This window comes from Bombus impatiens, unplaced genomic scaffold, assembly GCF_000188095.3.
Source record: "Bombus impatiens unplaced genomic scaffold, BIMP_2.2 scf_2222, whole genome shotgun sequence".
NCBI lineage: Eukaryota > Metazoa > Arthropoda > Insecta > Hymenoptera > Apidae > Bombus > Bombus impatiens.
In genome coordinates this window covers 2258946-2284417 of record NT_178641.1, presented here as the reverse complement: position 1 = coordinate 2284417, position 25472 = coordinate 2258946, and the positions used below count along the sequence as shown (strand labels likewise).

The 25472-nt window shown below is 43.0% G+C and overlaps 1 protein-coding gene across 9 annotated transcripts in view; it reads left to right on the top strand.

The window, feature by feature from the left end:
* The window catches only part of LOC100746475, an 89416-nt gene that overhangs the window by 3151 nt on the left and 60793 nt on the right, over positions 1 to 25472 (top strand). For 2 of the 9 annotated variants that reach the window (XM_024372003.2, XM_033324380.1), the window contains 9 exons: positions 750 to 959; positions 2143 to 2386; positions 2855 to 3129; positions 3211 to 3532; positions 3788 to 4264; positions 5286 to 5416; positions 10011 to 10162; positions 10273 to 10535; positions 10987 to 14356. In XM_024372003.2, coding sequence (XP_024227771.1) covers positions 750 to 959; positions 2143 to 2386; positions 2855 to 3129; positions 3211 to 3532; positions 3788 to 4264; positions 5286 to 5416; positions 10011 to 10162; positions 10273 to 10535; positions 10987 to 11267 — 2355 coding nt within the window. In that variant the 3' untranslated portion in view covers positions 11268 to 14356. Of the gene's footprint in view, positions 1 to 749; positions 960 to 2142; positions 2387 to 2854; positions 3130 to 3210; positions 3533 to 3787; positions 4265 to 5285; positions 5417 to 10010; positions 10163 to 10272; positions 10536 to 10986; positions 14357 to 23532; positions 23721 to 25472 lie in introns of those variants that run through there. The other 7 variants (XM_033324381.1, XM_033324384.1, XM_033324383.1 and 4 more) reach the window with 7 other exon arrangements.

The following is a 25472-nucleotide window of genomic DNA, read 5'->3' as shown; positions in this document are numbered from 1 at the left end:
TTTTCTTGAACGAGGTGCTTTAAGTGCACTTGTTTCCAATATGCAGCATTGGATGCCTTCTCGCAAAAAGTCTCGAGTGCTCTCGTCAAATTCTGTTTCACACTTTTCATCGGAGCTACTATCTCGAGTTAAGTATTGCATTCCGCAACAAACGGTGCCGACGCGATCTTTTATTATTCCTGGCTACGCTCTAACGATCTATCGGTTTACCGTGTACCGTGACGCGTGTCGAGTGCATAGCTCGTGCAACGTAGTGCTGCACAACCGACGCGACGATGTAACGCTTGTTTCGTATAAACGAGGATTGCTTGAAACATCGATTTGCATGAGGTCCGCAAGGTAAATCCTTGGTTGGTTGAAGTTATTAGCGATTCAACCGATTCACTGGTAAATTAAATTAATGAACGAGAGACTGGTATATCGTTTCACCACGCGAGTCCCTTTTGATTCCGCGAACGTAACAGAGTCGGTAACCATTTAAACGAATTAACTCGTTTGCTGGTGCCACTTTATACGATTGATGCGTTAATGGAGAAGCAAAGGCAAATGAGTTTTTCCCAAGTATACGTGCCTGTAATGTCTCGCTTCGGAACTTTCGACAGTATATGTATGTATGTAAATGTGTGTGAGAGAGAGAGAGAGAGAGAGAGAGAGTGAAAGATTTGATTTTGGCTAGGCAATTTCCATATTCTTGCCCAAATGGACAGATTCGTTTGTTTCGCGTCATCTGTTTGTCGCTGCTGTTCCAGGGGATGTACGCGGTAGTCGTTGGTCCGTATTCCGGTGCACGTTGCGAGAACCGAGCAACTCTCTGGAGAGTACGTGTTCCGGCAGCAGAGAAAATTATGAGTCAACACTATGCCGCCGACAGTGTACCAGCCCTCACTGAATCCGTGCTTTTGGAAATTTTATATGAGCTGCGCGAAGGCCGTACTTTGCATTTACCGATGAAACCAAAGGTAATCATCCTTCAATCAATCAATACTTTGCAAGTTACCGCTTCGTTGGTTCTACGACAGGATTATTCTTCCATTTTTTATATTTTTTTTCGTATTAGATATAAAAATACATAGTATTCCCTCAAAGACTAATGATTTCTTATAATATACAAGTTTGATTATTCTATGCAAAGTTCAAGATATAGAATTTTAAAACGTTGAAGACGAGACGACTCAAATATCCCTATTTTGTTCTGTTTTACAAGATGTTGCATACAATATTTTAAATCCGATTCCCAGTTGCATTTTCGACAGATACACTTTGTCTCGATGGATTTTACATTTGAATAACTCAGTTGGATATATCATTTGTCTTTTTTGGACGTCGCTGGCGACAATCGTCTTAGAGATATTCCAAGGCGAGCTTGGTCTGTTCCTTTTGACGTTTTCATCTATGGGAATATTAGGTGCATATCATACCTTTGCACTTGTCGCAGGGGAACAACGACTGATTTCACACGACGTCTCTGCTATAATTCAACGTGCATCTAGCTGGTGCATCGTATCCGCACACAGACGAGCTTGCATTCACGCGATCTTCAATTCTTTGGCCTATTTCTGAAATACGAGCCATCCCTCCTCTGACACGAACCAGTTTCTTTTTTCCTTACCTTCTTCTTTTCACGATAGAGATTCTACTCCGGCGTTGAAGCCTGAGATCCACCTATTCTCTTACACCACGTCATTGCGTTCTTAGCTATTTAATAAAAATGTTATTGTTAACAATTTATGGATTTAAAAATAATTTATCTGCCCTCTCGAAACTGCAGTAATCGGCGGCGTGTCGATGAATACGTAATGAGAAAAGTTGAATCGATTTTTAAAGTTTCCTTCTTTTCCTTCCTCTACTTGCGGACTAGTTTCGTTGCGCTTTATTGATCGCCATTCTTATTTTAACAATGACTATTCGTACATAAATATGGGTAGACTGTGAATATTTTTAATAGTAATATGTATATGTATATAGATCATAATAGAATATATCGGTTGTCAAAAACGCTAAAAGGCATCCGATGCTTATATGCTACGCATATCTAACATACTCTTTTGCATATCATGCGTAAATTGCGCACATTTCTATATTTTTAAATTCTCCATAAATGCATAAAAATTCTCAATTTAAATACGAGTGAAATTTTTTCAGGCAGGACGGAAAAACGGCCCCTCGCCTCCAGATCGCTTACGAGTAGTTTCCAGACACATTCTGAGAACTGTGCACCGATGGGCTCTAGAAAGAACAGGACCGGATCCGTTGACGAGCTGGGCGCCCGATACCCTTTCGTGTCATGTTCTATTAGCGTTGGACGAGTTAGTCGCTGCTCTGAAATGCCAGAGCCTGAGGTGTTACTTTCATCCGCGCTGCAACGTGATGCTACAATGTGCGAGAGGTAATTCAGTTTGAGCAAAAAAAAAAAAGTGTGTTAGAAGAATGGAACCGGTGTTGTTTTCGTCGAGCTCGCTCTATCCAATCTCCGATTTCTTTTTGCTGCTATTTTCCGTATAACAATCAATATCTCGGCGACACGCGCGGCTCGTCTGGTTTCCATGGAAATTCTTAATTAGCGATGATAACGACGTGTACCATTATTGAGAATGTTGAATGTATCGACAATTTGTATGCATTCATAAGCTGTTCGATGATACTCTTCGATCGAACCGCCGTTTTTCATCGCGCTTTACTCACCGGCTGCCCGTTTATTCGCGTCACGCCTGTTACGTCCAACGATGTGTATCATTTAATCGTAGCGTAATTTAATTAAGACGCTTGAAAATTTACTAGCACGGACGCGCGCGACTTGAATTCAATATAATTCATAGTCCATAGCCCATAGAATTCATGTCTTTGTATTTTGAAGGAGGAATGGCGTATCACGAAGACTCTTACGTCTCTGATCATCGATTGTTAGAATCTTACTTGGAAACTCTTCATTATCGTTCCTTCTCTATGACACGTGATGTACCAAGACCTCTAGACGTTATGGAGAATGAGCTCATTGTGAGATGGCGAGATATCATTGCCGCGTTGCCCAGAGAAACGTCCAACGAGGATTACGGATATAGCCAGAAACAGTTGGAATATTTTAGCATGATCCTAGAGCAAGTTCTACGAGCAAAGAACGCTTTGTTACAGGTAGAATTTCCACGACAGGATAGCTTGCTGCTTGTTGCAGCTCCCGATAGTATGACAAAGACTCGTTTTCTGTGTTGATAGAACTACCCGGACAACTATAGTTACTCGAATTTCTCGGAATTATCCTACTGTATGACGGAACAAGTGGAGAATCTCGTGTTCCTATTGAAATTAATTCTAACACAGGCCAAGAACCAGAGTTATCCGATGGCGAATCGCAAGCTGCGAATGAACGATCATCATAAGGAATCAAAGAAAAGAAGACATTGCAATACGAGCAGTCAGTTCGATTATTCGGTCGGACTGCTAATCGATGTTATCGCAAGAGATAGAGAAACAGCCAATATGGATTTGGAATCTTTTCCAATAATGACCAAAATACTTTTACAATGGTTATACTTCGGTAGGAATATATTTATTCGTGAATAAACTGTGAGTGTTTGTGCATTTATGAAAAAATTCAAGATTCAAAAATGTATAGAATGCTGTGCAAAAATATATAAAATATCCAAAGTAAAATACTCGTAGTAGGTGAAATAAATCTCTATTTAGATTTTGTTTCTTTAGTCGTGTTCATAAAAATATTTGCACGAATATCCACGGTCTATTTATTTTATTTTAATTTTATTTTAATTTTAAGTATGTTTCATTGTTCAAGGTATGGACTATGATCGAAAGTTTCTCGAGCCTATTCTACGTCCATATCTGAACAATCTTTTCAACAGCCTTCACGAACATGGTTGGTGTGTAACGTCTTGGAAAAAGGGACAGGAGGTCTATGCTTCCGAGATGCAATCGCTATCGATATTCTGTAAATCTGTGATAAGCGAGGAAATATCACCTGCTAACGGGATCGTGGACTATCTATCAAAGGGTTGGCGCTGGGCAGAAAATATGACGAAGATGATCGAGCGTTCGGGGAATTCTCTGCGTCTGATTTTTCTTCCCAGAGACAGGGCGATTAAATACAACTTAACTTTCACAGAGAACAAGAGCCTCAGCTCGTTCTCCACGTGGAGCAAAGCTAGGAGTGTCAGTAAGATCGTGAGGAAGAAAAGTATACATTACAGAATCACTGAGCTATTTGATTTTCTATCAAAGTTGCAAGGATCGATTGCCTCGACTGAAAAGAAAGGTTAGAGGAAATATAAGATATTTACTGGTTTGTTCCATCGAATTTATAAACGAATAAACGGAGTAGTATACATTATAGGTACAAGAATTCGCTATCTTACTCGCGGAAACTGTCACGCAGTAATAACGAATTTCGGCCGAGTGTTCGAGTTTCGAGAATTAATTAGAGCCGCAACCGTGATTCGAGTGAGTTTCCGTTTTCACGTGAAACTTCTAGTTACGGTTGTTGGAAAACATTAGTCTAATATTCTTACGGCTAATAGAAACGAGTGAAATTAATTATTTCCGTGTTGCGTATAAATTCGCATTTGCCATTGCCGCATCGGTGAGAGAAAAAGGTCGATACCGTAGAACCGGACGAGACCATTTCTGTACAATTTTTCCAATACGTCATTCGCGGGGCTTTTGTTTCTCGCGTAAAAAGCTTTGTTTGGGAAACCACGAAAATAAACAAAAAAATATTCGCTCTTCTTTTGATAAAGATTTATGTGAGATTTTCGTGCGAGCATTATTTCCTGCTGACATCTTTTGTTCCCATCGAACGTGATTCAACTGAAGTTTAAAATTATCCCTATTGTTGGACAGAGGATAGTAGTAGCCGAAATCCTTTCACTCAGCTTTGGAAAGGCCATCGAACAAAATCTTTTCTCCACGGTATGGTAGCCCTATCTAGCCACGATCGTGCATAGAATATACGTGTTTGGCATTAAGAATTGAAGAGCAGTGTCATTCGTTGAGCGAGGCTAAACGCGCGGAAGAGACAAAGATTTACGTTGACGTCGCCAGAGAATCTCATACGTAGCGGGCACGTAAAATTCGAGCTGAAAATGCCGAGCGATAGATCAACCGTGCGAGTTGCTGGGGAGAGAGCGGTTTGGGCTTCGCGTTTTAAATCAACGTCGCCGTTCGGTGACGTAGGCAAATTTCTGGTCCATGTCTCGATGTTCGGTCACCGGATCACAGAAGCGTTTACGTAAGTTACGTATATGCGGTACGTGGCGCAAAATCAATATTTTCGTTAGGGGTTGCAGGACACACGGAATTGAGGGATGCCAGCCCTTTGACATACGTCGCGTCGATGAGCAGATCGCGAGCTCGACATCGTGGTCCTGGCGATTTGATTTCCGCCATGGTCTCCCTCGGCAAGTTCAGGGTGAGTTGTCTAACTTTCAAACTTTACAACCTCTCTCGTATTTTCGTGATTTTTCTTCTTATCGTCTCAACTTTCGTGTCCGCTTTAACTTAACTCAACATTCTCCGTTCTAGATATTTTCGGATATTTTTGCAACCTGCAGTGTCCTCGCAAACATATCGAGCAACAGTTTAAGCTTTCGAATAAACTACCGCAACGAGAGAAAGGTAGTCGAAGAAGTTCCTCGTATTTGTATATCGCCGAGAGATTAAGCAATCCTTCGATCGAAATTTGTCTTACATCGCAGGATGGATATTTCGAAGTACCGAATTTCTGTACTGTCATACGGGCAATTCAGCAATTTGAACGTATGTAAATCAAACGCTGGTGGCAGTTGCAAGCGTTTTGACCAGTATATCATACGGCAATGCGGTATAGGTTCGATGGCCGATTATTTGTCGGAGTAATTTCCGCGGTGAAACTTGCGTTCCTGGTCCTTCGCGTTCTACTGTGTTTGCTCGGTTTGGAGTTTCGGCTCAGCTTTCATTCCGCGCGCAGCAGACGCGAGGCAGCTTAATTACACACAGTTCGCGCAGTTTCATTAGATTAGACGAGCACGGATTTCCGGTGCACGAAGGCAATTCCAGGACAGTAATTTCACAGGGGTGTCCGCCGTGTGAACACGTTGGAACGACGTCGAATCGCACCAGATTCTACGACAATAATATCGAGGCGGAACTTGAAGGAACTGCAGATTTCGTTGCTCGAGTTCCGCCATTTCCGACGATCCGCTTCTTCTCTGACGCGCGGCGGCCCATTATCCTCCGCTTGTATAATCGAGTCTCAGTCGATTTAATAGCGACGCTGGTAACCGTGTTAAGACCAGCTACCCTAGATAGAAAAACCGCCGATCTTTATGAATTTCGCGCCGGTAGAACGCCATTGAATCGGTCGTTAATGCTTTTTCACGGACAGGATTAAAGGTAAGAAAGGGAGGATCGAATCAAATTCGAGAGGTTGTTGTAACGGGAGAAGCGAGAAAGAGCCAAAAGTTCCGTAAGGCTTTAAGCGCGTGCAACGCGTGATCGTATGTGCGCGTACGTATATATGTATATATGTATGACGAAGGGTTATCTCTCACCAGGAGGCTTCTTCCTTGACAACGCGAATTAAACGTCGCTCACACGTCGCTGTTAAGAGACCGGCCCCTCTTGTGTATCGTTCCTCTTTCCGTTCGCATAAATCTTTGACGAATATAAATTGACTTTTAATCGGGGCGCAAATAAGAGTTAATGGAACGTGTATATTAAATCGGCCCTTTTATTAAATTTCACACGAAACATCCGACTATACGATTACAGTATTGACCGAGATTATAACAAATTATTTAAATCGTCGTCGGTGGCGCAGAGAAATCAGCTTTTGTTTTGGATCGTGTTACTCTTTCAATTTTAATAAAGCAACGTTTATTCGTAAACAGTTACGCGCAACGGTAATTGTTAATTAACATGAAGAATAATTTCGAGAGAACGAGCAGCTGGGAAAAACGCGTTCGTCCAGGATGTCTACGCTTAAGATTAAATTTGAAACGGGCGTAATCAAAGGGACGGCTAAAAAGACGTTCGCGTTTTACGAACGGGTCCGCTTTTTAGCCCGCGTCAAAACGACTTCCGTTTTTCTTGCATTTTCGAGCGGCAGTTTGAAATCCGGTTTAATGCTTCGGGAAAGCCGGCGACGAGAAACTGCGAAGTGAAACCTCGGTTTACGGAGAGATCATAAAATCGGGCTGCGATGTTACTTCAAAGGATCGTGTTACCGTAATAACGACAAGAAGGTTGTTGCCACAACGACGTTCATAAAGGTAGCGATGGGAACGATGCTCTCGCAAACGATATCGATAGACTGTCAAAAAGTATCATCGCATGCGTTGTCCCATAACGTAGGAAATTACTTTATCTTGGAAATATCCGTAGTATGAATCTTATTATATACCTTCTTACCTATACTCGTATCTTCTGGATTTAATGTTCATTTTACCGTATATACGATCATTTTGCAGTTCTTTTAGCTTTCAAATGATATAAATATCTTGTTGGACGTGTCGATCGCTAGTAACGTCTTTTATTCAATGAACGAATAGACGACTGTAAAGAGAAAATCAGAGAGAATAGTTAAAGGATAGATGTAGACGTTCCGGTAAACGAATCCAGAATAGAAATTCTAATCCCTTTTTAACGATTGCAATGTAATTTTAGCTCCAACTTCTTTGAACGTTTATCTATCAATCTATCAAAATGACATTCTGATATGTCTTCGACAGTTTAATTTTCTCCGAGCTATTACGAGAACTTTCGATCGAACTCAGGGGGTAATTAGACAGAAGGCACTTTGCTCCCCTGGAAACAGATGAGCGATAGAGTTGTAAATGAGAGAACACGAACCCGCACTTACGAAGGCCGATTTTTTTTTTATTGTCCGTCAGGAGAATCGTTCCCTCTGCTCGCCTGTTTCCGCGTACTTTCTCAATGAGATTTCGCCTCAGGATCAAAGGGATTTTCTTAAAGGTTAGCGAGTCTCCAGAGAATCTTAAACGTGTCAGCATTCGTAGGGCTCGGAGGATCGAGTTAAACCAAGCTTAATAGGTGTCAACGAGTTTACACGCGTTGGGTGGACGTTAGACCAAAATCCTCCTTGGTCGATATCTTGGCCGATAAACCAGCACCGACGAAATTCTTCGTCAGACGTCCTGGGATCCTATTTTCCACGACTAACGTCATTCACTGCGAAATTGTTTCGATCCTGTTTTCTTTGGGTGAAGTAACATGAGTCGAACCAAATAACCTGCCTACCTTTCATCGTACCGGACGATATTTTCGCTTTTCTTTTAGAATAAAATTTCATATAGATTTTTTTCATTGTTAATCGGAATGTTAAGTTATAACGGAAGAACTCGAGGATGAATGATTTCAACAATTTGGAGGATGCTTTCTGCCTCAAAAGTGGTCAGATCAGCGGCATCCATAGCGAGACTTCCACGTAAGATCAATAAAACTCTGTCCAATTCCCCCGTCGCGTACAGAATGGTACAGTTAGAGCGGAATTCTTCTATAGAGGTTCCGAGTCGGTTCCTACTTACCTGATTAACGTCCCCATCGTTCGAGGCATCGGCGTCTAGAGCTGTTCTTTCGAACAAAATAAACGACACTCGATTCTTTCCTCGTTCGTATCTCCCACGAGAGTAAGTAGAGAATTTAACGTTTTCAAAGCTCCTCAAAGTTTGTTCTGTCCATCGGGTGACAGACTTTCTTAAAGGAAGATATGCTTTTCTATTACATATTTCATTTCGTAATATTACATCGGCGCAAGATATGGTTTGATATTTCTTCGACTTTGCGTTATTATTACGATAGATCGTGAGTTTCTTCGAGGCAACGATAACTTCGTCGTAGAGTTCTCGACGATCTTTTTCAACGAATGAAACTCGAATGATCACAGAAGTTTTTCCTGAATTAATATCGTTAAACTTTTACGCAATCGAGAAGAATGAAAGTGCGCGATCGTATTTTTCGCTAGCAGCGAAGAGAGGATCTTCGGAGGTCACCATGTGTTTCCATTTCAACTAATTTCCGGTTGCGTGTACCTCTGCCGTGGTAGCCTTTTGGGAATGTGGTAGCGCTTGGATGGAAATCGATCTCTCCAACATTCTTGTGCACAGTTTTGTTTCAGAAAGAAGTTTTCCTTTGGACGATACATTCGAACTTTTTATCTCGCGAACGATTCCCCTCCGTGCGTCGTGATGTTGTCATGGAATTTCCCCCAGATCGTGACTGCGAGAAATTTTCATTCTGTTTGTCGTACCAATCAGTCTACGTGAAATCGAAGCAGTTTTCGCTGGCGGATCGCGGGCTTGTTTGCAAAGATCTTTCGATTGGATTACGCCCGGGTCGTCAGCGATTCTTCATACGTATTTTTCAACGATTTTGCCGAGGAATCGTTCGAACCTGATGCACGAAACAGTCTCGAAGATGGAGTAAAAAGAGAGATTCGCTCGTGTTTCTGGCACTCCGGATGTATGTTTTTCCAGAGCCACTGAAGACGAATAAAAAGGGAAAAAATGGACACGTATTTACTTTCCCGGAGCGCTCTCGCGCGTTTTGCACACCGAGGAGCTCTTGGCTCCTGCCCCTCGTCTCCGTCTTCCATGTGCCAAGTAACTTTCTACTTAAAGAGCGACAACCCGATTCACCGGGACCCCCTTATGCTTATGGAAAATGCGTTTTGCGCTTCGAAACTAAGTTTAATCCTAGCTACCGCCGAACCAGGTTCTACGCGCCACTGCCGAGCACCACCTTCCTCTCGTTCAACCATCGAACAAAGGGGAATTTTAGCGCTGCTGAAGTTACCAACGATTCTTAGCAAAGAACGAATTTTTCGTTAAATAAAAGGAACCCTTCTACGCTGTTTTAACGTCATCAGCAATGTTTTAAAAACACGAGGAAATACTTTTTCGTTTTATCTACTCGGAGGCTATCCTATTCCTTGAAATCTTCCAGACGTGCAGAGCTAAATCGTGGATAGGATGTAAAGTCAGTACGAAACTTTTTCTTCTCTCTAGGTTCTGCAAGAAGTCGCCGCTCTTTTGCCACGGGAGGAGCAAGTGGCCGTGTTGGAAATGGTGCAACGTGTGGCCAGAGAATCCTCTCGTCGTTCGAAGAAGACCACCTGCTTGTATACATCCAGTTCACCGATTCAAGTCTACAGACCGAGGTACGGTTCCGTCTGTCTAAGAAGATCCTCGCTTTTAACGAGTCGTTAATGGGCGTGGTTTCCTTTGGTTGGTACTCGATGTATAACGAATTCCGTTTTGTTCGTTTCAGACCGGAATCGGATTTCCTGGATTCTGCCGCGCGTCTGTCGCCAGGATTTCGCGAGCGGCGAATCATCGCGGAGCATCAGAAACAGCTGGAGAGAGAGATACAGGAGATGCATGACACTGTGAGACGTAACGCGTTGAGAAGACGACGTCCGTGTAACGTCTGGGACTCGAACTCGTTGTCCTCCTGGAATTCTTCGATCGATTCTATCGCAGGCACGATCAGCCTTAGAAAATATCGCGCACCAATATGGGACGCTATCAAAGGTTATTTTATTTGTGATATATTCTAGAAATACAGTGGCATGTTTTAGGTATGCATTCTGTGTCTTATATAGAATATTTTGGAATTTTCTTGTCAGTGTAACATGACGCGTTCGTATCGTCATGATATCGGTGAAATTTGAAATTAATATGAAAATGTATATATGTATAGAATCTTACACGTACATACGAAGACTACAGGCAAAGAAGACAACCTTTTCGCGAGCCACTGTATTTATGTTGAAATAGTCATTCCATTTACCATCCTTTATAAAGTCAATTATTTTAACCCGACTCGCGATCCACTTGATTTACTCCCGCCTCGTTTCGAGGCACTCGATTGCTTAATACGAACGTGGCAACAATTTACCAGCAGCGCGAGATTGGTTTTTTTCTCGAAACGGAACCTGGTAACGCCGTGCAAACAATACGGCGATCGATTTTTCAATTTCAGGAAGTTCACCGGCTCGGTCTAGCTTGCGCGTGGATGGTAATATCGAGAAAAATAAATTCGACGAGATGATAAGCCGAGAGGAATCGCCGACGTGGAGCACGCAAGATGCTCGAAGGAAGTTGGACCGTTCCGAGTCGAAGAATGGAGACGAATTGCCATCTTGGGATACGCTCGAGGCAACTCTGAATAGGAGGCTGTGTAATTACGGCAACGCCCTGTTAGGATCCTTGGAAACGGACGAAAGTATTGGAAGAAACTGCGTGGCGAAGTCGCGAGAATGATTCCTTCGAAGTAGTAGGTGCTTCCAGGGAAATGAATTTTTTATCTCGAGGCGAGTCGGTGGAAATTGTCTAGGTGGGATCGCCTTTACATTTCAGCACGTCGCGAATACGCCTGATGCTCCTCCTGTTCCGGATACATCGCTTTTAAGATATATGTTCATCGATTTTGACACTTGGCCGACATTTTCAAGCTCTTGAAGCGCCGCTGAACAGCTCGCGACACGACTTTCGTGCTTTTGCAACCGTCAAATAAATGTTTCCCTTGGAAGATATTTAGTAGAGCTTTGGTAGTATCGAGCTTTGCCGTTTGTTCAGCTCTTCGATGAAACGCGATGGGAACTTAATTTTCGCAGACAACGGGTAACTTCGTGTTTCGAGAATGCGTCTCGTTGACTCGTAAGTATATAATGATTACAGAGATAGATAGATAGATAGAGAGATAGATAGATGGAGAGATAGATAGATAGATAGATAGATAGATAGATAGAGAGAGAGAGAGAGGGAAAGCTGTGAAACTCCGCGCAACTAGAACATCGCCTTAAATTTTAATCTATGCCCGAGAACGATTACGTTCGTTTAGCTCTTGCCACTTTTCGTTCTGACCCTTCGTTAATTAAAGAGAACCGCAGGCTGATTGGAATTCCGTTAGCGATCCGGGTTAACGTCGACTGATTTTGGCAAATTCGACGAAAGAAAAATTTCCTTGCAACACACCGTCCTTCCTTTCTATACTTTCATCAATCTTCACCACCTACGGTTACGCTCCATGACCGTACATTTTTATTAAGGATCGCTAGTATAGAGCCCCGGCAAGGTTTCCTCTCGGAGAAGCTTTCCTGAGTACTCGGTCTCTTGGTTTCCATCTAATGTCCAAACTTCCATGCTCCCTAAATTGTGAAAAGATGTAACGCTGGGATTATTTAATCGCGCGCCGCTTTATGCGACACACCGAATGGAAAATAAACTTTCATACGAAAATCGTGATGCGTCGATGACCTTGTTTCGCTTAGAAAATTCACTTATTCACCTTTTTTCTTTGTTTGTTCATATATTTGGCGTGTTTGCTTACAACCTCGTTTTATTTATTTTCATTTCCTGCTTTTTCGTTTATGTTTCCGGTTTGTTTATTTACATCCTCCTTCTTGTAATTACGTACACTATCGACAATACACAGGATACGTGCTAATTTAAATTCTCATATATTCGATCATATATACATATTCGATTTATACGGGTTTCGTAGCGAGTTTAATCGCATACGCGCTATCTAGGATGCTCAGAAGGTCTCTAATTATTCTTACGAGACGAAGTAGGAAAAAGTTCGTTTGGTATTGGTCAGTCAGCGATTTAACGTGAGGATCGCGGATAATTGGAAATAGGCAAAGGCTCCCTACCAGAGAGCGATTCGATTAACTGGATGCAAAAAAGCGCAGTTTTGCTAACAGCCTCGCAATTGCCAATTAAAGTCGTTGGAATGAGCAACATTGTTGTAGCATCATCGACGAGTCATTGAGCTTTAACCACGTGGGCTCTAATCGCGTGAATTTCACTGGCCCGAAAAGCCTCCAGTTCGTTGTATTATTCTTTTCTCTTTTTTCACGACCAGCTATTGTGTACGAATCCAAAGTATCAAATTTCGAACATTCGGCATACGAGTCACGTCGGTTTTCTCGTTACGTGAACGTTTAACGTCAATCGAGATACTCTTCGTTACTTTCCTTTTCGTACGGTTATTCGTGGTGATTTATATATATAAATCTACAGTTTCGAAGTAGCCTCTAAACAACTTTGGACCATAGTTTGATACTATACTCCGTGGTGTCCTCGCAATTAACTTCAAATTGTTTCGATCTACAGACCACTTGCTAATGGGCGAATCGATCGATCAAGATTGCGCGGCAATGAGATAGCGAGAAGAAAAGATGTATCGTAAAGTCGACAAAGTTACAGAGAAGGATGCATCGGTTAAAGATAACAAAAAAATATTGTTCATAAAATTGTGAAGACTTGGATTCGTATAGGAGATGTTTCGCGATCAAACGGCAGGAAGAAGACCGAGAGAGAAGACGCAGGAGGACAAAGGAGCGGGACAGAGGAAAAATGGAAGCGGGAGCATCGTCGTCGTCCTCGTCGTGGTAGTCCTGGAGAGAACTAAGTGGGGACGGACGAGGGGTAGTGTTCGTTCGGCCGGGCTGCTTCCGTGTATTCCGGGGGTGGTTTTGGTGCGCGCGCGCACCGGGGTTGCGCCGTGGTTTCATCTCAGTTTCGCAGCCTCCCTTCCGCGGTCCGCATCAACTCTGTCGTCGCTGGCACAGAGGTGTGTCGTTTTTATCCGCGTTTACCTCGTCTTGGATACACTCGCCTCTTCGATATCCGTAGCCGAATACATTGTAGGACGTTCCATCGAGAATTTAGAATCTCTGTCGAGTGGATCCAGTCGAATTGAAAAGGAGAACGGTGTCGAGAGTCGCGGTAGATAACGAGACGAGTGAAAATTTTCTTTGCGTTTGTAATATTCGCGTTTACCGCATCTGCGAAGTATGTTACCCTGCGATAGGTGATCCAGCGACGACTGGCAGAATAATGGTGCGCGATGCGGAGGTCCCGACGCGTGTAACTTGGTAAGCAAACGTAGCTTTTTGCGTCGCAGTGTGTCTATAGCTCGCACCATCTGTACGTTTTTCTTCTAACCTTTCACGCGAAACGGTGGCGTATCGACGTTTGATCTTAGATCGCGTATATCGCGTATGTCGCGCGTTTGCTCCAGCTCGAAGGACACGGTGAATCCGGCATTGATTTTTAAACGTCGGAACGCCCGTATATACCGTTAATTGTTGGCTAGTTCTACGAGATGGAGTAGTGAATTCCGCGAGAACCGTTTTGTCGATTGTACCCTCGAGAGAATAGCGCATTCCCCACTTCTAGCCACTGGTTAGGACGGCGGAGCATCCTTTGAACCCCTTGGACCGTCATTACGAGTAATGTACTTAATCGTCGGAAAATCGGTCGCCGTAGAAACTGGCGGTGCAGTTGCAGTTGAAAGCCGAAGTCGAGACATATACGAAGCTGGTATTGTATTGGAAATAAAGGTGAGAGGACGTTACTGAAATATACTGCATATGCAAATTGTATCAAACTTAGACTGGAAATCATTTTACGAGTTTCAAACGAGTTTTATCACGGTCTGTGAACTACTTTGCTATTCAGTTGCTGCTTTTTCCGTTTCAGATAACTTTTCATACCCTTCGCCAAGCTGTCGTTGCGTTCATGCATAATCATTGATCGATGATTATTACTTATAACGTTGATTTCTTTATTCGTACTAAAATTTTCTGTTTTCTTTCGAGAGAGAGAGAGAGAGAGAGAGAGAGAGAGAGAGAGAGAGAGAGAGAGAGAGAGAGAGAGAGAGAGAGAGAGAGAGAGAGAGAGAGAGAGAGAGAGAGAGAGAGAGAGAGAGAGAGAGAGAGAGAGAGAGAGAGAGAGAGAGAGAGAGAGAGAGAGAGAGAGAGAGAGAGAGAGAGAGAGAGAGAGAGAGAGAGAGAGAGAGAGAGAGAGAGAGAGAGAGAGAGAGAGAGAGAGAGAGAGAGAGAGAGAGAGAGAGAGAGAGAGAGAGAGAGAGAGAGAGAGAGAGAGAGAGAGAGAGAGAGAGAGAGAGAGAGAGAGAGAGAGAGAGAGAGAGAGAGAGAGAGAGAGAGAGAGAGAGAGAGAGAGAGAGAGAGAGAGAGAGAGAGAGAGAGAGAGAGAGAGAGAGAGAGAGAGAGAGAGAGAGAGAGAGAGAGAGAGAGAAAGGCGAGCTTATCGAGCAGTAGTGTTGAAAGCGATGGGATAAAATGTATTTTGTCGCAATATCGGATATTTTGCAAACATTCTGATCAACCAGTAGCATCCGTGATAGCGTTGATTTCTCATGTAAATCATATATAGCGTGTCTCAGATACGCTGGAAATACAGGGGAACGAACTGTGCTCCCCTTTTTCTACGCTTTACGGTCATTTATTAAACCAACGCCAATATCGATGCGTTTGATTTATGGCGAACCTTTTCCGGACCTTCGTATTTCTCCCGAACATTGTACTCCCATGCTGGTTCTTCGATATACGAGATCCGGTCTTCCGGATTTGGCACGTTCATGGATTTCATCCAGGAATGCCAGCTAAAAAGAAAAGAAAGAACTTAATCCGGACGAAATCTGAATAATCTCGCAGGAACAGAGCGATTAACGCGTATCGTACGTGGAAAAAATGGTTCGGTTGTTTCTCTGTTCTTCTCGAATAATTCTCTACGTATTGTTGGTAGGGTGTTAAACAGATAAATTTTCGCAACAACGATATCTAGTATTATTTCCTTGCGCGGCAAAGAGATAATTACAAGCTTGTGTCGGCACTTTGAACACAGAAAAGTTAACGAGGTATCGTAGCCGTGATTAATTTCGCGTCGACGCTATTTTCCGTCGAATTTAACCGGACCAAAGCCAGTCACGCTCCACAATCGTTCGATTAAACGATGCACCGATGAATGCTTGATGTCGCGTCGAGTTCTCCGTCATTCGTTTCATAAATCGACTGTCTGCTTGATTTTCGAACGTCCGCGTCTCCCTCCGTACACCGATCTGCGATCTCTCGCAATTATCGAGTGATCGAACGAAGGATAATCGAATTCGCGTAGCCGACAGGAACCGTGCGTTCACGAATCGAATGCCGTTTGCAACGAAAGTGGGACACAAGCAGTCATACCGAAGGCACGTAACTCGATAAGCGAATAATTTCTCTGTGCAACAACGAATTTGAAACGGAGCAGACACGCTGAGTCAGCGGTGTAAACGTAGAGGCAAATGTTCGTGCTCTTTATTCCATCTTACTCCTTTGACGTATTACCGTCTCTTATGTTTAAGTCGATTTTCATTTTGAAGGAAAAACCTGTAACACAGACGAACAACTTACCGTGACATAAAATACAGAATTACAGAGTTCAGCTGCTCTGATCGCGTAACAAAGGTTACAGTTTGTTCCTACTTTTTTCATTAACCGTCTCCGACGTAATTTCCTTTGCGGCGCATCCGAACAGCGTAGTCTCTTCTTTTATTATCCGAGAAATATAATTTTTTAACGAACGATAAGTCGCATTCCCGTTGATTGATCGATTTCTCCAACGATGCGATCACTTTATTTATAACTTGAACTGGAGGAAAGTTACGAAGTAGTTACAGCAGTCCGTGCCAATATCCTCGGGACTCTTGGAAATGAAATTTTGTCCGGCACACAAATACACATTTGTCTTCGTCAAATGGGAAGTTTTGCCTGGCAGGGTGCTTAGGTCGGTGATATCGAATACAAACGACCGAGCTATACATTTTCGTAAGACCGATCAGTTATATCCACTAACGGATTGAGCCTCGATAGGGATTGCGATAAATTTTCGCATGTTAATAGCGCACGGCTGGCGCACGCCTGGCGATTACCTTTGAATATTTCAACCATTCATTTGCCAACCGAATGGCTGACCCGAATAGAGAGAGCAACTCGAGGTCGAGTCGTTTTCGGACCGATTTTCAAACGCGATCGACCGGCAAATAATTGCAGCGGGCTTTTAAACAAACGACATTTTTCCAATAGCAAGAACCGCCCACGGAGATAGATGTCAGAATTCATTTGTTGTTCTACTGCTCGCAACCGTTTCACGGTACTTTTGAAGCACAAATGGCGGCATAATAGAACAAAATGGAACAATAGTAACGCCAATAATAATAATGGCTTTACGCTCTGAGTGTCGCTCGCATTGTGGCCGTACAGTACGTGAAACTGTTCCTCAGGAATTCCGCAGGCTGTCTCCAGAGGATAATAACGAGCTCTATCCTGCTTCCCTCTCTTATTCTTCTTATCTTCTCTCCTGGCTTTCTCTGTCTCCTTCCGTTTTCCACGCTCTCTTGCGCTTTATGAATTCATTCGCTTCCTCCGACGTTTTTCATAAATTAGTCGAATCAATTATGATTTCTGTGCTCGTTCCAACGGCGCCGGATGCCCGTAGGAAATTAATTTGTTCGTTGTTAAAAAAGGTTGAAAAGTAGCCGAGATCGATTCTTTACAATGCACTACCGTTGGGAACTACCGTTGCACGTTAAACGTTCAAAGTTCAATTTATTCGCGAGCAAAATCGCAGCGTAGTTGGAAACTACAACGCCGAGAAACGTTTAGCGATTAGCAACAACTACAAGATTCTATATACCTGCCACTAATTTCTGTTCAGCCGTGCAAGGCGTGGCACAAACAGAGGCTGGCCAAGGAATTATCGAACATTTGCTTGGAAGTAAGTTGGTGTCAGTGGCCGGACAAGGAAACAGGATCGAAAGGGTGGTTTTGGTGTGCGGCGAGCTGCATTCCAGCTCTTGAGAGGAGTACTTCTTGACCTGCACTTTCTCTCTATTATCATTCGCCACCCCAAAGTGTAGCGGAACGTTTACGTTTCTCAAATGGATGTATCTCCGCTCGTCTCCAACGAGGATCGTTTCGAAGACAGATTTCTCGACGTAGACGGAGAATCCAAAGAAGCGACGAGACTCGTGAGTGGTAGAAAAACGAGAGCTTTTGATGGTAGAGAAGCATCTGTCGGATCGTCACCCGGTGGTACAGTCAGCAGTTCGACTTAACTGGAGCAAGCGACAGCGAAGCACCCCTTGACCCCTCCTAACCACTCTCTCGCTATACGATGATTTTCAAAGTGGTCGTCGCGTGTTCAACGTTCTCTCGTCCGTTTCTATCCTGTTCCCGGCCGAGCGACCGTCTCACGGCGTTCGTTGCGAGAACGAGCTCGACACGTGAAAACGACTATCATCCAAGAGACACTTTCGCTCTTCGTTTACATATTTGGTCGAGTAGAGGGTGTCGAAAAAATTTCAAAATGCCTCGATTGATATTTTTCACGACGACTGCGCGTGCTTCGCGACGTTGAGGAAAAAAGGAAGCAGAAGCGAGAAAAAAAGTTCAAAGTCTTGTTTTAATAGTCGTTGCATAAAAAGAACGCGATAAACTGCGGAAATTTACGGGTCAGGTTGATTTATTTTCAAGGTGTTTAATGGTGTCAGCGCACGGGAAAAATTTAGTCCGGGAGAAATCTCGGCAGACTCGTTCGCCGGTTACTGCGCGCCTGAGATGCTCCACGACGATGTACACCGGAAAGGAATTCTGTAATTAACCGGCTCGAGTAATTAATGAACAACTTTGCTGTCTGGGGAGGGGAACGTCTTAAACTCCTTCGGAGATTGACGGCTTCAGAGAAATATTACGGAATTAGAAATAAAGTAGAGTAATAGATCAACAGAGGACAGTTGCCTCGGTCTCTTCCCAGTATCGTTAATATTCCCGGTACTAATTTAATTAATACGTTTTATTTCCTCTCGAGATATTCTCTTGGTATTCGTATTTCGCGTGGCTGTCTTGCTTTTGATGCGTTTAATATCAATATTTGGTGCTCTATTTGGGTAAACGTCGACGATTTTCCCGTACTTCTGCAACAGTCAAACATCCAGACTCGAAATATGTATTATACGTTCCCTAGAATCGTGGCGTGCATTCCTAAAGTCATCGCCGAGATATTGCATTGCAGTGCACCCCATGCACTTTGCGGGCTGCCTGTACATCGGCAGACTTGGTCGGTATGTCTGGCAAGCCGTACACGTGTTAACAGCTTGTGTCAAACGCTCTGTTTCACGACGCGGCGTTCGCTTTGAAGCTCGAGTTGTCGTTGTTCGTCGCGTTTCTTGGATAGGGACACTGAGCTAATTATTTAGTTATTATGCTGGCGCGTAAATTAATTCGATCGCTTTGATTCCACGTATAAAACCGTGCGCCTTTGCTTTCGCGAAACGTCTTAAGAGATCCTTAACTCCGCTGGAAGGAGCAAGACCGCGTTACTGGGTTTTTAAAGAAGTTACGATTCAATGGGAGGCCATCAACCAGCTGAATGGGCCTCTAACAGCTTCTAGAATTCTATTAGCGCCACCATCTCTAAGATAGCGGTGAAAACAGTCTCTCCAGAGACGTTTCTCCTTATCTCGATACTTGCTTTTCCTTGCACGTTGTAAATGTTTTTCCCTTTTTGTCTCTTCGTTCGTTGCATCGAAGACAGGCCAGCTATTCTTTAACCGTTGTAGGCGTTATGAAACTAGAGAAAGGCAGGCATCGCCTTCGATTCCATGTCCGTACAACAATCGACGATGAGCGATATCGAACGCGACTATTGTAACAAGCGACTACTACCACGGTTACGCTTTTCAAAAGGTCTTCGTTGAAATTGAGTGAGCTAACGAACCTTGGCGAATTTCCCAACAGAAAGATTCCACCGGTGCACGAAGCACGTGCAACTCGTCATTTTCAGAATCGGAACCGGAAAGTCTATTCCCCTCCTCCAATCGAATCGTAAGTTACCACGGAAACGTTCGTCAAGCACAAAGTGCGCTGTCTTTCATTCTATTAGGCGACGAGGTCTTCTTAAAGGTGTACCATGCTTGGGAATGTTAGCAGGAATTTCTCTTCGAATTCCTAAGTGTTCCTCCTAGGCATTTCTATGAGATCGAAATGGCAATGCGAGGGTTATTTTAAACCACGAACCTTGAATTATTTTACGGCTTTTAATTAATTTACGAAGCGAAATTTCTAAGATTAGAACGTACTTGTTACATGATCCGATGTATAACGCGAAATTCGTCGAAATTAATTTCTGCACGATAATTCATCATTTATATCTATCGTGAAAGAGAATTGTAAAATTCCATTCGTAATAGTATAGTCCGTATAATATTCGTTGACTTGTAAAATCTCATTAATAATATTAGATTAAATTGTGTAGAATGTTCCTGATCAGATATTCGCTATCTTTGGCTCTGTTACAGGGAATTCAAGTAATTAGGCTTGATTTCCTCCTGACAACCATAATTCGATATACCACTTGATCTTATTAGATTTTCGTAATTAGTTTTTGTCTGCAACAAAATTTGTTTAGCGTGGATAGCCTGATTGCTTGAGATACGTTCGCGGATCAGCCGCTACTTTCGACAAGCTTTCTCCCAGGGTTTTCGTTAATCAACTTATCGAAAGAGCTTAGCGATATCGACGTGCACCGTCATTCTGCATAATATAGGTTAATTAATTACATAATATAATAGGGTACTTGTGTAACAAAATTAAGAAACCAATAAAAAGTGGAGTTGATCAATTTGCTTTTCGAGAATCTCAGTTTACTATTACACAAGGTAAAAATAACGTGTACACGAAGAACTGGCATTCTCTAGTGTAGCCAAGCCTATTCTTGCTGGTCTTTCAAAGTCGAACGAGCGATCGAAGGATCTTATCGAGCAGAAAGTTAGGCCAGCGTAGATTCGCCAAAAGGGTCGACCTTGCATCCCTTCTACGCTCGATGTTCGTTAGACCATGTTTAATTGTACAACGACCAGACCGTGGAATGTCCGACGATAAGCGATTTAATTAAATTACGCACCGATTCTGGGGATTCGACCCACCTACCCCTAGCTGGGTCTGGCGATCGTAAAGACAACTGGTAACGTGCATCTCCACCTCGGAATACGCTTTCCAAGAATTTACGGTTGACAAATTTTGGAAAACTACTCGAACGGAACTCCATTGTGATCTTATCGGTGTATTTCATGATCGATATTCTCTGGAATTGTTTCGACTTGCCACTGGCAACTTCCTAGTTGTTCTCGCATCTGCGCGTGTGCGTTTCACACGTTCAGCGCCTTGAAACATAGAATCGGCTAGGGAAATGGAGGCAGTACGTTCGCACAGGTTGTAGAAAAGCCTGGGAATCTTATTTTCTCGCGAAAAACGCTATTCGATACGTCTGCTCTCTGCCCCGTCTCTCTTCTGCTCTTTATCTTTTTTGTCCCTCTGTCTTTTTATCCTATACGTATTCGTCTATAAAACGTTTATCGCCATTCCATGGGAAAACATTACGGCATTGTTGCGTCGCTTATACGGAATTCGATAGCGATCTAACTTGCTCGAGCGGAACGCGAATTTTCGAGGCTCGTTTACGTAGCCAGTTGGAACGTCGGCTCGATCCAACACATCGGAAGTTCTATTACCAGTCAGGAGAACGATCTTCGGTTTTTTTCGGTTATCTCTGGAACGATTTTTGGTTTTCATGGTAGAGAGAAACTGAATCAAAAGTAACGGTTACTTTGGGGAAGGTTCTATTACCAGTAAGGAACACAAAGAACAATTTTCGATCGTTTCGTGGTTTTTTAAACGATATTTGGCTTTCACGGAAGAAAGAGATTGAATTGAGAATAAGGATAAGGATAAAGATATTTCGACGAAAGTTTTATTATAAGCGAGGGACAGAGAGTATAATTTTTTATGTTTCCATTTACCGTAGGCGATTTTTTACTTTTCATAAAAGAAAAGGACAAGGTCGAAAGTAATGCTTGTTTCAAATTCTATGGTACGCGAAACGAGGGACCGGTCAACCCTCGACGATCGTTCAACAAATTTCTCAGGCGTCCCTCCCTATGATAGTCCTGGTATCTCGAATATATAAATTTTCAGTTCGGTAAGCAGTTCGTTTGCCCTTTGACCAACCGCTTCCATGAATCACCATGTCGGCAGGATCCTGCGCCACGGGCGATGCAATGTTGCGAAACATTCTGCCGAAATATTACTCCGGAGAATTTTCCAGTGCCGTAAACGCGATTGTATCATTGATAACAGGCACGTCGGCGAACAGATATACGATCGACTTGGTTCACTAGAAGTAAACGAAAACTTTGTGAGAAAGTTTCGCGAGTTTGACGTTTCCATGAAAATTGTGTGTTAAATATTAAGAAGTTGAAAATTTGCCCACCGGGAGCATCGGACTTTTATGAAACTACACCCTCGTTCAGAGATCTCAAGATACGTATGGAAATTTAAGTAAATTTGTATAGCTATATTTTAGAAAATTATCAGAACCTTCCAAAGTTACCGTATTATCTCATTCAAGTTGGAAAATTATTGGGTCGCGATATTATATTACCGTAACTCTTACAGATAGCCTATGTACAGCGACAAACATAATCGAACCAATTTTTGCTAGAAATTTTGTCACGAAGGGTTGTATATTCTATATATACATAGCATATAGATTATATGTATATTAAGTTCCTACACGTTGAGATTAAATTGAAATGCAGGATCAATTATTAGCAGACGGTGCCAAAGTTTCATTATTATTAGATAAAGGTGCACCACGGACATTCGCAAATTACGTGGCTGTAAATTGCCTTCATTTTCGGGTGCATTTTCAGGAGAGCGCGTCCTTATGCAGGCTTCAGAGTTTCCGCATCATTTACTTGGACAGAATAGGGGTTAGTTCAACCACAAGATAGAAGCTTGGGCTAGATGATGCGCCCTTTGTTCACCAGTGACTTTCTCGATCCGCTGGGATTCGGATTCCAGTTCGTCGTCGATTTTCTTTTCGGTTAATATCGGTCGAAGCGAATTATTCAGTCAGTAGAAACGATCGTTACATTGCCTTTTCAGATTTTCATGTTTCGAATAAAGTGCATTCGAAGTTTCATACTCTTCGAATCAAACGTGATGAATATGTTTCTTGGAAAAGAACCATATTACAGAGAGATACGTATTATCGGTAGAAAAAATGAATTCATTATTTTTCCAACAAAATGGCAAAAGTTTGTATTTTTCGTTTAACAGGCTATTTATTTTAGCGTATTGAATAGTGCAGTATATAGAATATTATCAAGTAGGTTACAGAATTGATTAACTATGCTATAGCACAGAATCTGTATAGAATGCCAAATAGCCTAACGAAATTCATTATTCTGCTTTGCTTTTGATCGGTTGATCGGTTTCTATGAGCGCGAGCTTTTTACAAATGCATACGATTAAATAAGCATGCTTTGCCAGAAATTTATCGACTAGAGCCAGCTTTCATCTCGACCGTACAAGCGTGATTTTCATTGTACAAGGAGAGCGCATTGAGTCCGTTAAGTTAGTAATTAGGGCTATTAAACTGGCAAAGGTCGCGTAATTTAATTGATCATTCGTTATTTGGCGCGTAGCTTGTGTAGTAACACGATGGGCGATTGATCAAAAACTTGTCGGCTGATTAAACGTACCAACAATTTGATCGATCGCCAAGACGATAATTATAAAATCATCGAATTTTCTCTTTCCGAAAATTATCATTATCATATCATGCTATAACTCACAGATAAAATTCGCTTTACACCAAAGATTTTTTTCAATGATAGATTCACCGATCGGTGTCAGACAAGGAAATAGTTAATCGAGGCGAGTGCCGTTCTCCGTCCACTAACGAGCGTCGGCTGAAACTCGAGATGCAAAAGGAACTCCGGCAAAAGTTAATTATAAAGCGTGTTCCTGCCTCGGAGCAGTATCGAAGATCAAAGTCCAAAATGTTTCGCCATCTTCCTAGCGGGTAAGCTCGCGAAATTTATTCCACGCAATGGTCGATAGACTCGGAGTAAATTAACTAGCTGTGTAATGAACTAATAACGAGTCGACGACTTCTGGTGCCCTTAGAAATTCGTATTTACTTACCTAGACCTCTTAGGCCAAGCCGATCGGTATTTCAGCGCGGGCCGTTGAAACAGACAGTCACGAAAGTCGCTGCCATGGCGTCGATTAAACGAACCTAATGGAATTAATGCCGAGAAAGTTTCTTATTAACGCCGCAGATGCCGAAATTGCGTTTAGCTGGCGTAGCTGTTAGCAGCATGAGAGACCAAACGGGCGAGTTCGATTATGCAAATCGGCATCGCGATCTTGGGGAAGCCGCGTTATATAAGAATTACTAAACCGCCATAACAGCCAGATGTTCGTCGAACCGAGAGAACGAATCTCGAAGGCGGTTTGCCCGCCTGTTCGACCCTTGGTCCACTTACGAGCAACCACATCGCGAATCATCTTCTTCCCACACGGTAACCGAGTTAAGCTGATTTTCTCGGGAAGATGCACGACTCACCGAGTCTGACAGGCATTCCGGGAACACCGGCGGTGAATGTAAATTTTCATTAAAATCTCGGCTCACGGGCACCTACGTTTCTGCGGTTCCGCGATTTCACCGTTGATTGCGACAAGCTAGGCAACGTTCCCGTTGATTACGCGACTGCTGCTCGTCGGAAATTTTTGTTTCCTCTGCGCCGCGACAAAGAGAATATTTCGTTTTTCCTTCCATAAATTTGCACGTTGAATCCTCTTTACCCTCTAACGCTCCTCGATGAGCTAGTACGCTAGAGACTTTCCACGAACGTACTCTAGCTGAACGTAATTTGACTCGGTCATAGTTTGTACAAGGAGCTGTTACCTGGAAAATAATTTCCAGGCCGAAGACGTCACGTTCATCGGATATTCTTGGAAGTTTCCGCGCGTCTAGGTAAATGAGGGATGACGATAAAAGAGGTCGCGAAAATACACAGGGCGTCGCATAATCGCTGTTACTCCCCTGTTCTCGTTGAATCGACGAACGTTCATACCCAGAAGTTTGATATATTAGCCGTGGTCGGTGTTTCGGCCATTCATCGGAAAGATGAGAAAGAAAGCGACGCGCGTATGACGGTAACTTTGCTGGAAAGTCGACGGAATCGCTTTTCAATTCGATTAATAATCTCGTCTGTGTTGCTTGTTACGTTACGTTGTTAAGCTTGAACTCGAGTTCGTTATACGATGTCAACCGAACTGGCGGGCGGTTGTATCCTGCGACGACGCCTCCAAGCTCGCAGGAGTGTCCTCGAGGCAACCGCACTGCAGTTGCAATTTCAATGCGCCGTGCCAATTAATGCGAAGTCGTGTTCGAACTACCGATGGCTCGTGTTAACGATGCTTCGCCACGGACATAGAGTGCCAATTATCGATATTAAATATCCAATGAAATTGTGCGTCGAGGGTTTTCCTTTCGTTCTCCAACTTCTATTAGTCGAAGAAAGTCCAATTTCTGCCAATTTTCCGTAGCAACTGCGCTTTTTTTTCACGGTTCCGGAAACGGTCGGTGATTTTAGTGAAAATTTGGTGAAAATTGCGCGAAACGTTCACGAAATGAGAACGGTGGGAAAACGAAGGTTTGTTGAAAATTAGAAAACAGAGGGTCACCGAAGTTGGTTACGGTGACCGAAATTCAAGCTTGGCCGAGAACGCGCGTGCATACGTTCATTACGAACTTACGCTTATGAAT